At 45.5% G+C, this 16,066-nt stretch overlaps 1 protein-coding gene across 5 annotated transcripts in view; it reads left to right on the top strand.

The window, feature by feature from the left end:
* TBXAS1 (thromboxane A synthase 1) overlaps window positions 1-15,843 on the top strand; it is a 130,955-nt gene extending 115,112 nt beyond the window's left edge. For all 5 annotated transcript variants that reach the window (XM_040437307.1, XM_040437298.1, XM_040437281.1 and 2 more), the window contains exons 7-14: window positions 403-491; window positions 7,726-7,877; window positions 11,079-11,209; window positions 12,440-12,739; window positions 12,852-12,940; window positions 13,940-14,077; window positions 14,150-14,312; window positions 15,243-15,843. In XM_040437307.1, the coding sequence (XP_040293241.1) occupies window positions 403-491; window positions 7,726-7,877; window positions 11,079-11,209; window positions 12,440-12,739; window positions 12,852-12,940; window positions 13,940-14,077; window positions 14,150-14,312; window positions 15,243-15,317 (1,137 nt within the window). In that variant the 3' untranslated portion in view covers window positions 15,318-15,843. The remainder of the gene's footprint in view (window positions 1-402; window positions 492-7,725; window positions 7,878-11,078; window positions 11,210-12,439; window positions 12,740-12,851; window positions 12,941-13,939; window positions 14,078-14,149; window positions 14,313-15,242) is intronic.
* The last annotated feature ends 223 nt before the right edge of the window (window positions 15,844-16,066 follow it).

Here is a 16,066-nt window from a genome sequence, read left to right as displayed (position 1 = left end):
CAGTGAATGGAGAGCACCCTTGCATACCTGGTGTGCTCTCCTCCACTTCAGGGGCCTTGTTCTGGAGACAGGAGTTGGTCATAGATGTGGGTCCCTGACCTCTCTTTGATGGCATATCCTAGTGATATGCCATCAATGTCTGAGCTGGGACAACCCCTTTAAAATCTTATTTCTTGGTCATAAAGTAGATCACATAAAGCAGTTGGTCACATAGTCACCCGGGCTTCATAGAAAGATCGAGCCCCAGTCACCTGCCTTTATTTTAATCATGTATAAGGTTGTCACAGCCCAACCCATTTTCTAGCATCACGTTTCAGTCGGTGTTTCCCCCTTCTAGATTCTCTGACTACCTCCAGATATTTATTTTACTGTCACTACTGAGCCACCTCTTCTTTCTTCTAGATGTGCCCCCTCATAAACCAGGGATGTGATGTGCTGCTGAGTAACTTGCAAAAATTTGCCGTCTCTGGAGAACCATGTAACATCCAAAGGTAACAGCAACAGCGTGACCAAATAACAGTAGTAATAAAGGACTGGCATTCACGCCTGAAATCTCACAAATATTTCTTTATTGCCACATATCTGTATCTGTGACGCGTTTCGGCACAAGCTTTGCCTTTGTCAAACAGTGAAAAACTCCCAATACAAAGCGATTTAAATAACCCGCCAAACAACCAGGTGCTGACGTCATGTAACCATGACGCTGAGATAAACAATAAAAAATGAAGGCAAAGAAAAAAATCAGATAAAATTTCTCAATGTCCGGAATAGTGTCTTTGTTTATGGTACAGATCAAATTGCTTCAATTTCGCTGTAGAAAATAATGGTACAAGTTAGAAATATAACTTTAATAACATTAATAAAAATGTTAAAATTACAAAAATGATGATTACACTTACTGGTAATCGGATTTTCCTGACCCCACGACAGCACCATAGAGAGAGAGGGATCCACCCCCAGGGACAGGAAACCTACAGAAATAAAAGGGTGGAGCCTCTCTACCCCTTCAGTGGATTACAAAGCAAGAGAGGGACTCCTACACCATTAAACATTCTGATCTGAACAGCATATAAATCGCATAGACAATACAGATCTTGAAAAAAAAAGAATTTTTTGCTACTCCATGTGAAAACAGAAGCCAATACCAAGGGAGGGAATTAGGAAGGGTGCTGTCGTGGGGTCTGGAAAATCTGATTACCGGTAAGTGTAATCATCATTTTTCCCCTCCCCCACGACAGCACCATAGAGAGAATTACAGAGGAAAGAACCCTTCCTAGGGAGGGACCACCGCTTGCAAAACCTTTCTACCGAAAGAAAGATCAGAGGAAGAGTGCAGATCCAAACGGTAGTGACGGAAAAAGGTAGGTGAAGACCATGTGGCCGCCTTACAAATTTTCTCAATAGAAGCCCCCGACCTTTCCGCCCAAGAAGTGGAAACTGAGCGAGTAGAGTGAGCCTTCACCGAGACTGGAGGAGGCAGGCCCTCCTCCAAGTAGGATTGTATAATGCCCAGTCTAAGCCACCTAGACAGGGTACTTTTGGTAGCCTTCTTCCCTTTATTCGATCCTGAAAAGAGAACGAATAAAGCAGAAGACTTTCTCCATTCTTCCGTAACTTTAAGATACTGTAATAAGCATCTCCTTACATCTAGGGTATGAAATGTCACTTCTCCAGAATTTTTCGGATGGACACAAAAGGAAGGAAGAATAATTTCTTGGGACCTATGGAATTTAGATGACACTTTGGGTAAAAAGGCTGGATCAGGTAGAATTATAACTCTATCATCCAGAATCGTAGTGAAAGGGGGATTGATGGAAATGGCAGGCAACTCGCTTATCCTTCTAGCAGTGGTGAGGGCCACTAACAAAACGGGCTTATAAGTAAGAAGTTTTATGCCTACAGAATCAATGGGTTCAAAAGGTGTTTTGGTTAAGGAATGAAGCACGATGTTAAGATCCCGCGGGGGAACCCTAGGGAATAAGACTGGTGTCATCCTATCTACCGCTTTAAAGAATCTAATGATCCAAGGATCTGAAGCAAAGTTCTGCTCGAATGGAACTGACAGGGCAGAGACTTGTACTTTAAGAGTACTCTTAGCAAGACCTAAGGAAAGACCCTTCTGTAGAAATTCCAGAACCTGGGAAATAGGGACAGATAAGGGTAATTGCTTTGGGTTGAGATTACTAAATTCAATACATTTCTTCCAAGTTCTAGCGTAGATTATATGTAAATAGTTACAGGTTTTCTGCTCTTAAGCAAGGTCATGATGAGCTCCTGAGAGAAACCTTTTTTAATTAATAAGTTCCGCTCAAATTCCATGCAGTCAGATGGAGACCACTGACTGCCGGATGAAAAACCGGACCCTGGGACGGCAGATCCGGGAGGTCTGGTAGAATCCAGGGGTCTGATATCGACATGGTCTGGAGCAGAGTAAACCATGCCCTCTTGGGCCAAAAGGGGGCAATGAGAATAACCCTTGCCCTGTCCTTCCTGATCTTTTTTAGGACTGATGGGATTAATTGGAAGGGGGGAAAGGCATAGGCTAGGGGGAAGTTCCATTTCAGGAGAAAGGCATCCACCCCATAGGGGAATTCCCTTGGATTTAGAGAACAAAAAACTTCCACTTTTTTGTTCTGGCTCGTACTGAAGAGATCTATAACCGGCATGCCCCACGATTCGCTGATCCTGGAAAATACTGAGGTGTTGAGGGACCATTCTCATTGCTTTAAGGGATATCTGCTGAGAAAGTCTGCATGAACATTCTCCTTCCCCTTTATGTGGAGAGCTGATACGTGGCTGACTTGTTTCTCTAATGTCCCTAATAATTTCCTTGCTTCCCATCCTAGGGATATCGACCTTGTCCACCCCTCGTGGTTCACATATGCCACAGTTGTCTGATTGTCCGAAAGAATCCTCATGTGGCCTGTGCCTAGAAGGGACAGAGAAGCTTTCACGGCCAGTCTTACTGCCACCAATTCTTTCCGGTTGGAAGAGAATGATTTTTGAACTGGGGACCATAGACCCTTAAAATTGTACTCTCGAACATCGGCACCCCACCCCCAAGGGCTCGCATCCGTGGTCAGGACAATAGGATCTGGGTAGGACCATGGAACTCCCTGAACTAGATTATCTTGGTGGCTGGACAGGGACAGACTCCTTCTGGTCGTGTCTGAAATTTTTATCCTGACATTCAATATCCCCTTGTGCTTTTTAAAGGCTGTAACTGACGGGAATGAAGTTGAGCCCACTCCACCGCCGGGATGGAGGAAATCAGAACTCCTAGGACTGACATGGCCTTTTCGAAGAGTCAGAGAGGTGGGAGAGAGGGATTTGACTTGATTCCAGATTTTTGAGATTTTCTCTTCTGGGAGATTTACTTTTTGAGTCTCTGAGTTCAACATTAGGCCAAGGAACCTCTGTATCTTTACAGGTTTCAATCTGGATTTTTTGTAGTTTAATATCCAACCTAGTTCCTGAAAGGTCTGAACAACAGTCTGAACGTTCTTCTCGCAATTCAACCGGGAATTCGCTATGATTAGAAAGTCATCCAGATATGGAACTATTAAAATATTTTTTATTCTTATGAACGACACCATCTCTGCCACTACTTTTGTAAATATCCTTGGGGCCATGGACAGGCCAAAGGGTAATGCCTGGAATTGATATTGCCGAATCTGACCCTCCATCGGAATCGCCACTCTCAGGAATTTTTGGAATTTCTGGTGCATGGGGATATGGAAATAGGCGTCTTTTAAATCTAACACGGCCATGAAACAATGAGCAAAAAGAAGCTGAATCGTATTCCTCATTGTTTCCATCTTGAACTTTTTGAAAACCAGAAATTTGTTCAAATCCCTGAGATTGATGATAGTCCTGTGTGTACCGTCTGGTTTTGGAACCAGAAACAGATGGGAGAAAAAACCTTTGGATTGCTCTTCTGGAGGAACGGGAATCAGGACATTTCTCTTGATAAGGTCCAAAACTTCTTTTAATATGGGAAAACAGCCTCTTACACAAATGCTTTTTGTAATGACGAATCTTTGCGGAGGCAAAGAATGGAATTCTGGTTTCAGACCTGACTGAATAATTTCCAAGACCCAAGGCCCGGCAACCCTTTCCCAGGCTGTCTGGAAGAATTTTAGCCTTCCTCCCACCTCTAACCTGGCGTCATTGTTGGGGTTGTTTTTTATTAGTAGAGGAAGAGTTTCCGAATAGGAATCCTTTTCCCCCAAAATTCTTGGATCTGAATCTCTGATCTTTATCCCTGCCTGGTCTTCTGCTCGCATTACTTCTATAGGGATGAAAGGATTCCCTTTTCTTCCTGTCGGCTGCTTTTTCTAAAAGGTCATCTAATTCTGGACCAAACAAAAATTCTCCCTGGCAGGGGATATTACATAACCTTTGTTTGGAGGCTATATCACCCACACTCCAACTTTTTAACCAAAGAGCCCTACGCGCTGAATTGGTGAGGGAGGCCGACTGCGCACTAAGCTTAATAGAATCAACTGACGCATCTGTTAAGAAGTCAGCTGCTTTTTGTAAAGTTGGCAAGGAGAATAAAATCTGATCCCTAGGGGCTCTTTCTTTTAGTTGCACTTCTAGCTGCTGTAACCAAAGAGCTAAAGTCCTAGCCGTGACTGTAGCTGCTACTGCAGGGCAAAAGGATAAGGTAGAGGCTTCCCAGGCTCCTCTAAGGAAGGTCTCAGCCTTTTTGTCTAAGGGCTCTTTAAGCATACCGGTATCCTCAAAGGGAAGCAAGGATTTTTTAGACACCTTTTGAGATGGCAACATCAATCTTAGGGGCTTTCCCCCAAGAGGAAGAAGCTACTTCTTCAAACGGATACTTGCGCTTAAAGGCCCTAGAGGCAAATACTTTCCTGCCCGGCTTTCTCCATTCCCTCTGAATTAGGGACATAATACTGCCATGTACCGGAAAACAACGACCCTTCCTTTCCTGTAACCCCTCAAATAAAGAGTCTGCTACTGATTTATCCTCTTTAACATCCTCAATGTTCATGGTAGATCTTATGACTTTCAGTAGTTTATCTTCCGAAGAAAAAAAGGTATTAGACATATTCTCATCTTCAGATGAGGAACCAGAAGAGGACGACCCTGGTGATGTGTCACTGTTGTCTGACGAGAAGTCCTGGGATAGGCCAAATTTTGCACTTTTCTCCTTAACAGATGTTCTCGCCCTCTTGCCTGACTTTAGAGAATTTTTTACCTTATTGATGCACGTCTGGCACAATTTTTTCCCATAAGAAGAAGATAGTGTAGTTCTACACAGCGCACACTCTTTGTTTTTTCTTTTTGCCAGCCTTTTCTTCGGCTTAGGCTGGAAAAAAAGTGAGGGTCAAATAACTGAGCCACTTACCCCCAGGAAGATCGGTGAACTACCAGGATGGGATTCACTTCACCCTCAGCAGATTCTTGTCTTCTCTCTTCCTCCATTTGTCAAGATGGAGGAGGTAGGGAGTCTATACACTTATGGAAAGTAAGGTTATAATTAATCTTTTTGGCCCATAGCCTTGGTCACATGTAGAAATGTTTGCAAGGAGGCTCCATACATGTAGTCAAACACAGATCGTCCTGTACAGGCTCAGGGACTGGTCTGGCATGTACCTCTTTAAATAATACAAAAAACGGCGTCCAAGCTAGAAGCGCGTCACATTCGGTACCCGGAAACCAGAAGACCGCGCGATATGCGTTCCACGCCTCTGACGGGGCTCCAGAGCGAAACCGGAAGTGCGTCATCCCACTCGGCGCGTACCAGAAGTGACCTTCCCCATGTGTCCAGAAGCGCTGCACCAGCTGCTCCATCAGAAATCAGAGTGGCAGAGCCTCGAATCCAAGGATGACCACCTTACTGCCACCCAGTTGGCGCTTCTCATGGGGCAGAGCTCTCCCTGAGAGGTAACCCACATGCCTGCCGCAAGATACGGAGGGCCCCTGGAGCATCTCCGTATCCTAGGGTCCTGTCAGCCTGCCCAGCAGCGCGATGGACCCCAGCAGCAACTCTAGGAAACTCCTAGGAAATAAAGACCGACGGTAAGACCTAAAAAGGAAAAACTGTAGGTCTCCCACTCCAGGGACAGGAAACCACTGAATGGAAAGAGAGGCTCCACCCTTTTATTTCTGTAGGTTTCCTGTCCCTGGGGGTGGATCCCTCTCTCTCTATGGTGCTGTCGTGGGGGAGGGGGAAAGTACTTTAACACTGGCATTTTGGTTTCCGTTTGTGAGATCCATTCGGGGCTCTCACAAGCGGTCCAAAACGGATCAGTTTTGCCCTAAAGCATTCTTAATGGATAAGGATCCGCTCAGAATGCATCAGTTTGCCTCCGTTCAGTCTCCATTCCGCTTTAGAGGCGGACACCAAAACGCTGATTGCAGCGTTTTGGTGTCTGTCTGACGAGATTGAGCCAAATGGATCCGTCCTGACACACAATGTAAGTCAATAGGGACAGATCCGTTTTCTATGACACAATCTGGCACAATAGAAAACAGATCCGATCAGTCCTCCCCTGACTTTCAATGGTGTTCAATGGCGTCCTGACACACAATGTAAGTCAATGGGGACGGATCCGTCTTGGCTATGTTAAAGATAATACTAACGGATCCGTTCTGAACGGTTGTATTATCTGAACGGATGCATCTGTGCAGATCCATGACGGATCCGCACCAAGTGCGAGTGTGAAAGTAGCCTCAGACCCATCGTTTCCAAAATTTGGAGTCGATGGATCCAGAAAGCTTCACGCTTGATCAGTAGTTTGTTCCTGTCGCCTCAGCGGTGTGGTTGTGATACACTTTCAATGATCTGAAATCGCAGTTGTGCAATTGTGTGTTTATATTGATGAAAATGATATGGTATAGGTAACAATAAATTACCCTTCCCTTCATGCGAGTGGACGTCTCGCCAACATACTGTAAGCCACATGGGCATTTAAGAATGTAAATGATGAATTTACTATCACATGTGAAAAAAACCAAGTATAGGTATTTGTTCTCCTGTATGTGGGTGAGTTACATGAGTGCCTTTTATCACACTAGATCAGTGAATACATCCTAGGATCCATCGACTTGAAACCGATGGGTCTTAATCGCGACTATGAGCTCAATAGTTTTTTGTAATGCTAATTTTTTTTTATGTAAGTTATATTTCTAACTTGTACCATTATTTTCAACAGCGGAATTGAAGCAATTTGATCTGTACCATAAACAAAGACACTATTCAGGACATTGAGATATTTAATCTGATATATTTTTTTTATTTGCTTTCATTTTTGATTGTTTATCTAATCGTCATGGTTACATGACGTCAGCACCTGGTTGTTTGGCGGGTTATTTAAATCGCTTTGTATTGGGAGTTTTTCAATGTTTGACAAAGGCAAAGCTTGTGCCGAAACGTGTCACAGATACAGATATGTGTCAATAAAGAAATATTTGCAAGATTTTAAGCGTGAGTGTCGGTCCTTTATTACTATTATTATATGGGACGCCAATTCGAGAACACGTGCAATGCTACGCCATATCCGCAGTGCCAACTGATCTACAACATATCCATTCCAGATAACAGAGAGCAATTGCCTGTGCGCATATGTTATTACAGAGAGCTATTGCCTGTGTGCTTATGTTATTACAGAAAGCAATTGCTTGTGCGCTTATGTTATTTCAACAATGATTAAAAGCAGTTTGTAAAATATTTTATCCTGGGTCTCACCTCCCCAGATGTTACGCTTGCTTCACGATGGACATTGTCGCCAGTGTGGCATTTGGCACCAAAGTGGATTCCCAGAAAGATCCAGATCACCCACTAGTGCAGAACAGCAAAAAGTTCCTGGAACTGTTCACTCCATTCAAGCCTGTCGTTCTGCTGACATGTAAGGGATTTTGTGTGTATATGGGGTGATAGTAATTGGAATGATCGCTCTTAGGGCCCTTGCACATGACCGTATGCCCTCCGAGATATACGGTCCGTGAGCGGGCCATATGTCCCAGAGCGGCATTGATCGTGCGCACGGGAGCACACAGCATCATAGATTACAATGATGCTGTGCACGTTGGGCCACCCGCCGGGCTATTGTCCCGCACTCATATGATCTTATAAGTGCGGGACAATAGTCCCGCGGGTGGCCCAACGTGCACAGCATCATTGTAATCTATGATGCTGTGTGCTCCCGTGCGCACAATCAATGCCGCTCCGGGACATATGGCCCGCTCACGGACCGGATATCTCTGAGGGCATACGGTCGTGTGCAAGGGTCCTTAGGCCTAGTTCTCATTTCAGTGATTTCCATCAGTGATTGTGAGTGTAAAAAACAAACAAAAAATAAATAAATACTGAACCGGTGCAGATCTTTCTATTACACCTTATTTCTGCAGAGACTGCACTCTTGGTTTTCTCATCCGTATCATTGGGGGACACAGGCCTTGACCATGGGTATAGCTGTTGCCGCTAGGAGGCGGACACTAAGCACACAAAATGTAAGCTCCTCCCTCTTCAGCTATATCCCTTCCTGCAGGGACCAAGCTAATCAGTTTTAGCTTAGTGTCTGTAGGAGGCAGACCTCCCTGCGTTGCAGGTGTGCTGATTTACTAATTTTGTCTTTATTCATCGCAGCGATTGACTTATCTGGGCATGGTACTGGACACTTGTCGGGCCAAGGTGCTCTTGCCTCCGGAAAAACTATCCGCTCTCCATCTTCAGATTCGCTCATTGTTGCGGCCAGCACGGGTTCCCATTCGTCGCAGGGGTTGTCAGCTGCGGGTGCAGTCCGACAACTCCACAGCAGTGGCGTACATCAATCACCAGGGCGGCACCCGGAGCTAGGCAGTCATGGAGGAGATGGCGCTGATTTTCATTCAGCTGGGCGGAGAAACAGCTTCTGGCACTATCGGCAGTTCACATTCCAGGCATAGACAACTGGATTGCAGACTTTCTCAGCTGGGAGCGTCTTGAGTGGGCTCTTCACCCGCAGGTCTTTTGGGACATCTGCGAGAGGTGGGGTCAGCCGGATGTGGCTCATGGCCTCACGTTTCAACAACAAGGTTGAGGACTTCGTCGCACGGTCCAGGGACCCCAGGGCCCTGGCATGCGATGCACTGGTGATCCCATGGAGTCGGTTCACGTTTCCTTACGTGTTCCTGCCTCTTCCGCGGCTTCTCAGGAAGATCAGGTCCGAGGGACTGCTCGTCATTCTCGAGGCCCCAGGGTGTGGCATGCATCCCTAGTCGCACTTCTCGCCAACGAACCTTGGCGTCTTCCTCTTCGGGAGGACTTGCTGTCGCAGGTGTCGATCTTCCACCCGAATTTATGGTCGCTACATTTAACCGCATGGCTGATGAAGCCGCCGTACTGAAGGCTCGGGGTTTTTCAGATGCAGTGGTCCAGACTATGATTCGTGCCAAGAAGCCGCCATCTTCCAGAATCTACCACCGGACTTGGAAGTCCTACTTTAGTTGGTGCGAGCGGAGACAGCTGTCTCCTATTTGTTTTTGATTGCCGCGACTTTTGGCTTTCCTGCAGTCAGGCATGGACTTGAGGCTGGCTCTCAGCTCTCTCAAAGGGCAAGTGTCGGCTCTCTCCATTCTTTTTCAGTAAAATTTAGCTTCACTTTTGGAGGTTCGGACTTTTCTGTAGGGGGTGGTGCATGCTGCGCCCCCCTTCCGTCCTCCACTGGATTCTTGAGATCTTAATCTAGTGCTCAACGCTCTCTAATCTTCTCCTTTTGAGCCTTTGCAGCAGGTGTCGCTGCGCTTCCTGTCTTATAAGGTGGCTTTTTTGGTTGCAATTACTTCTATCCGTAGAGTGTCGGAACTCGTGGCTCTGTCATGTCGGTCGCCCTTCCTGATCCTCCATCAGGATAAGGTGGTCCTTCACACTGTGCAGTCCTTCTTGCCGAAGGTGGTGTCGACACTCCATCTAAATGAGGAGATTATTCTTCCTTCATTTTGTCTGGACCTGTCTTATCCTCGAGAACAGTCGCTCCATACGCTGGATCTGGTGCATGCCGGGTAACTGCTCATTCGGCTCGGGCAGTGGGAGCCTATTGGGCGGTGCATCATGGGGCTTCAGCCCTTCAGGTGTGCAAGGCTGCAACCTGGTCGTCTTTGCATACGTTTTCTAAGTTTTACAGAGTGCACACCTTTGCATCTTCTGACGCTTCTTTGGGGCGTAGAGTTTTGCAAACACGATTCTTTGATTGGCAGGGGGGTTGTAGTTAAGCCCACCCTCAGGTACTGCTCTGGAACATCCCATGGTCAATGCCTGTGTCCCCCAATGAGACGGATGAGAAAACTAGATTTTTGTACTTACCGTAAAGTCTGTTTCTCTTCCGTTCATTGGGGAACACAGCTCCCACCCAGTTTTTTTGTTTATGGGCCTTTTCGTGCCTGTGTGGTTCTGGGTTTGCACATAATGTGATTTTCTTATGTCTGTTTTCTTCTACTGCTTTTGCACTAAACTGATTAGCTTGGTCCCTGAAGGAAGGGATCTAGCTGAAGAGCGAGGAGCTTACACTTTGCGTGCTTAGTGTCCGCCTCCTAGCGGCAACAGCTATACCCATGGTCAATGCCTGTGTCCCCCAATGAACGGAAGAGAAACAGATTTTACAGTAAGTACAAAAATCTAGTTTTGGTTTACAATCACTGATGGAAATCACTTACCAAACACTGAAGAGTGAACCAGGCCTCAGTGCGCATGTCTGTTACTTTCTGCCGGTAGTGTTGAGCGAACTTGTGTTTCAAGTTCGGCGTACAGGGTTCGGGTTATCTAAGAAATCCATTATGGATTCCGCTATGGTCCGTCGTAGCGGAATCCATAACGGAATTCTTAGATAACCCGAACCTTGTAATCCGAACTTGAAAACACAAGTTCACTCCAAATTTTTCCAGCATCATTGAGGCACTGACCTCATTAATATTCATGAGACATTGTTATATAATAAATGCTCAGCACAAGTCGCTCTTGAATGGAGAGTCTCCAAAATTGGGCAGATCTGCCAGTCAGGACTCTAGGACTTCCCAGAAGGAATATAACATATTATATAAAATCTCATGTCTTTTTGTTCCTTTCCCTCCAGTGGCATTTCCGTCCATTATGATCCCCATTGCTCGCCGCCTTCCCAATAAGAAGCGAGACCAGATAAACAGCTTCTTTGGCAAGGTCATCAAGGAAATCATCGCACTGCGAGACCAGCAGCCGCCAGACAAGGTACGGATCACCTCTTGCCTCCTGTGCTCTTGAAAAGTATAAGGCCCCTTTCACACGGGTGTTCCAGATGCGTCGCGTGTGCATTGCAGGACAACTGCATGAGTAGGCACCCAATTGCAGTCCGTTTTGACTGCGATTGCGTTCCGATGTTCAGTTTTTATCACGCGGGTGCAATGCGTTTTGCACACGCGTGATAAAAAACTGTATGTGGTACCCAGACCCGAACCCGGACTTCTTCACTGAAGTTCAGGTTTGGGTTAGGTGTTCTGTAAATTTTATTATTTTCCCTTATAACATGGTTATAAGGTAAAATAATAGCATTTTTAATACAGAATGCTTACTAAAATGTGGCTTGAGGGGTTAAAAAATAAATAAAAATTAACTCGCCTCATACTGTTGTTCGCGCAGCCGGCATCGTCTTCTTGCTTCTTCTTTCAGGACCTGCAAAAGGACCTTTGATGACGTAATCCTTCTATCTTCATTCAGCAGGACCTGCGCTGACGTCACCACGCTCACCACGTGGTGAGCGTGATTACGTCATCAAAGGTCCTTTTGCAGGTCCTGAAATAAGAAGAAAGAAGACCTGCCAGCTGCGCGATCAAGAGGATGAGGTGAGTTAATTTTTATTTTATTTTTTTAACCCCTCAAGCCACATTTTAGTAAGCATTCTGTATTAAGAATGCTATTATTTTCCTTTATAACCATGTTATAAGGGAAATTAATACAGTAAATTGACTTTTATCAATTTACTAACCTCATCTCCTAGCAACCATACGTGAAAATCGCACAGCATCCGCACTTGCTTGCGATTTTCACGCGGCCCCATTCACTTCTATGGGGCCTGCATTGCGTGAAAAATGCAGAATATAGAACATGCTGCGATTTTCACGCAACGCACAAGTAATGCGTGAAAATCACCGCTCATCTGAACAGCCCCATTAAAGTGAATGGGTCCGGATTCAGTGCGGGTGCAATGCGTTCACCTGACGCATTGCACCTGCGCTGAATTCTCGCCGGTGTTAAAGGGGCCTAAGGGGGCCTTCACACGCAGCAGAATTTTTTTGTGGATTGCTAATCAGTTCCATATTTCATAATGGGTCTTGCAGAAATGCATGTGCTTCCTGCAAAACAATCCCCTTCAGATGAAGGGAACTGCTTTCCAGCAACGAAATCTGCCGCATGTGAAGGCACCCAAAATCTTATATTGAGTGGTAATATTAAATGTTGCAGAGACGCCGGGATTTACTGCAGCTCATGCTGGATGCCAGGACTTCTGCCGCAAACATTTCTGTGGAAAATTTTGATATTGTGAACCAGGCAGATATGGCAGCACATGTTAGGGATGAGCCCAGTAAGAAGACCACCAAGACACTGAATGAGGATGAGATCTTGGGCCAGGCTTTCATCTTCCTCATCGCAGGCTATGAGACCACCAGCAGCCTCCTGTCATTTACTACCTACCTGTTGGCCACCCACCCCGAGTGTCAGGAGAAGCTTCTAAGAGAAGTGGACAAGTTTGCGGAAAACCATGTGAGTGACAGGGAGAAGTGTGTGGGGTACTGGTGAAGTACCCCAATCCATGCAGAGTCAAATCAGAAATAATGACGGCCTAAAGTCTCTTATGTCTCTGTCCATACCATAGGACGGTGCAGACTACAACACAGTTCATGATCTGCCCTATATGGATATGGTGATCTCCGAGTCCCTGCGCATGTACCCCCCTGCGTTTAGGTGGGTGCCATTATGTTGTATTCTTTACTTATTTTGAACTGGTCTCTAACTCTTTAGATGTCACTATTCACCAGTCTGATACATCATGTATTTTACTCCAGTCGCATCCAGAGCTGCTGTCCGGATTTTTCAGTTTTTTCGCAGCTACATCAGCTTGCAATTTGTTTGCAACGAACTGACAGACCAAACTTATCTGCACTATGCTTCTGTGCCTAGTGGGAGTTGTAGTATCTGTGATGGACAAGCCTCAATGCAACACAGCAAGGCATGCACTTTAGGCTACATGCACATGAAGGTATTTTGTTTCCGTGTCCATTGCGTATTTTTTTTTTGGGGATAGAATGTGGACCCATTCATTTCAACGGGTCCGCAACAAATGCAGACAGCACACGGTGTGCTGTCCGTTCCGTAGCCCTGCAAAAAATATAGAGCGTGTCCTATTCTTGTCCGTTTTGCGGACAAGGATATGCATTGTTACAATAGATCCGCAAAACAAACAGATGCAATTTGGATGCCAAAAGGACTTCATCCATATTTTTTGCGGATCCGTGTTTTGAGGACCTCAAAACACATACGGTCGTGTGATTGTAGCCTTAGTCTTCATGCACACGACCTTGTCTGTACTGCAGTCCACTAACCATTGATTCGCAAAATGCAGATACCTTTTGGGTGCATTAGACATTTTTCTCACCTCCATCAGTAGCAATGACTAATCCTGTTAATCCTGTCTGCCGTATGGACAAGTATAGAACATGTTCTGTAATTTGCAAACCAGACATATGGATGCAGACAGCACACAGCTTTTTTTTTTTTTGTAGACCCATAGAAATGAATAAGGTCCATGTACAATCTACAAAACACGCAGATACAAAATACGGTTGTGTGAATAAGGCCTTAGAGACAGTGAACCAGCAAATGGAAGCAGAGAGAAGTTCTGTGGAGACCAGCATTGGATGTGACTGGGGTACAAGATATCATAGGAATCTTTTTTGCCTCCAGGTTTGCCAGGGAAGCCGCTGCTGATTGCACAGTGATGGGGTGCAAAATACCATCTGGAACCGTGATGGAGATTCCTATTGGTTGTATGCAGAATGATCCCAAATACTGGCCGGAGCCAGAGGCCTTCAGACCTGAGAGGTAAGGCACAGATGATTATTTGCGCTGTAGTAACTACATTACATGGTGCCATCAGTCAGGATCTTTCTGCAGATTTACAGCTGAAGAGAAGCAGAAGCGCCACCCCTTTCTCTACCTACCATTTGGCGCTGGGCCCCGTAGTTGTATTGGCATGAGACTTGCCATCTTGGAAGCCAAGATCACCTTGTACCGGATCCTGCAGAAGTTTCGCTTTGAGATTTGCTCTTCTACTCAGGTGAGAAAGAAAAAACTGTTTCTCTTCCTATGACCACAGAGGACATTTCTAGGCAATAGTGACCTCTACTGGTCATAAAGTGCATTGTACGGAGAAAACAGCAAAAAAAAAAAGATAGGCCCTCTTCACACAGCAGCTTTTCACTGTGGAATTTGGTGCAGATTCTGCGCCACATAGCTGCTGCTGCTGCCATCATCTGCATGGGATCCGCCTTCTATTGTTTTCAATGACATGTCAGTTTTTTGTGTGGTCATGGCTATAAACTGCCGCTTCCTACTGAAAGCAAATTCCTCCTGCAAAACAGGTCATGAGAACATACCCTCCACACAGAACAAAATTTCTGCAGACAAAAAAAAAAAAAACACAAAAAAGAATAAATCCACAGCAAAATCGCCAAAGGGTGAAATCTGCACCCCAGGTCTGCTCGGATTATTTTCCACAATGTATGGATGAGAAATAATCCACTTTGCTGCTTCTGTAAACGCTGTGACCCTGATTTACTAATGCATCTGTGCCAAAAATCTGTGGTGCAAAATTGTATAATTTGGAGCATCTGGGGTATCTACACTTTTTTCCCTGACATGCTCGACAAGTAGGTGGAGCTTCACGCGGACGAGCCTTCCTAGCGCCACCCGCGATGCTAGGGAGGCTGGTCCCTGCCTGCCATTGGCTGCTCCCCCCTGACACCGGATCTTTTCATCCGTGTACAGGGAGAAGCAGCAGCGGCAGAGCGGGGACCAGGAGCCGTGCGGGGTACATATATTCCCTCTGAGGGGCCCAGCGTATGGGGCTGTTTGTGATATTGGATAACCGCTTTATCGAAAAGTAAATCTGTGCCTGTGTATTTTCTGTTCACAATTCTGCAGCAGAAAATCCACAAAGTATATGCCCCATGTGAACTTACCCTTGCACTTTCCTTCTTTCTTGCAGATCCCTCTCCAGGTCACTGCACTGTCCACCCTGAGGCCTAAGGATGGTGTTTATGTCAGAGTTGTAGCTCGCTAGCGCCTTCTGCAGGTGAAACCATAGACATGTGCGAGAGCTTCAGGACCTGTGTGCTTACCTACACCCTTGGTCCCCGAGTAACAACATGCATAACAAATCATTCTCCAAATATAGATTCGTGAAAACCTGATTAGGAGCTGGAACATCCCTTCGGCAGTGTTGTGCCGTTTTAAAGCAGGAAAATAATGTAGAATACTCCACCCTCGAAATGGACAGCTCTAAACCAATGTGCTTTTAGGGCTCAGTTTGTCTAAGGCAGATTTCACACAAATGTGTTTGGTCTAGGAAAAGCGCTCCGTGTGATGGCCGGCCGCTCCTCTGGTTCGAACTTACAGCATCATAATGAGTTATGATGCTGGAGTTTCTGCCTGACTGTGGGTCTAGTGTATTTTTATGTACTCACATAACACAGTACAGCAGACCTGTGGTCGGGCAGGAGCTCACCAGCATCATAAGCCATTATGATGTTAGAAAAAAAAAGTCCTACGCAAAGTATTTTTCTTTCAGTCTAAAATAACGGATCTCAGATGGAAATGGCTAAAACGGATGCACATAACTGAGCATAACGGATGCTTAAAGGCTATGTACACCTTTGGAGGCAATTTTTGTTTGATTGCATTTTACTCATTTTTGGCTAAAATTCATATTTGCAATTGGCCTTTATTAAAAATATTGAGCTATTCTGTCACAAAGGGTTAACTAGCTGTGTAACTGTTACTTTCGCTTTGAGCAGTCATCTAATAATCCTT

The sequence above is a fragment of the Bufo bufo genome, chromosome 1 (assembly GCF_905171765.1).
Source record: "Bufo bufo chromosome 1, aBufBuf1.1, whole genome shotgun sequence".
Classification (NCBI taxonomy): Eukaryota; Metazoa; Chordata; class Amphibia; order Anura; family Bufonidae; genus Bufo; species Bufo bufo.
Note: the sequence above shows the minus strand (reverse complement) of the source record. Positions and strands in the feature narration are given on the sequence as shown.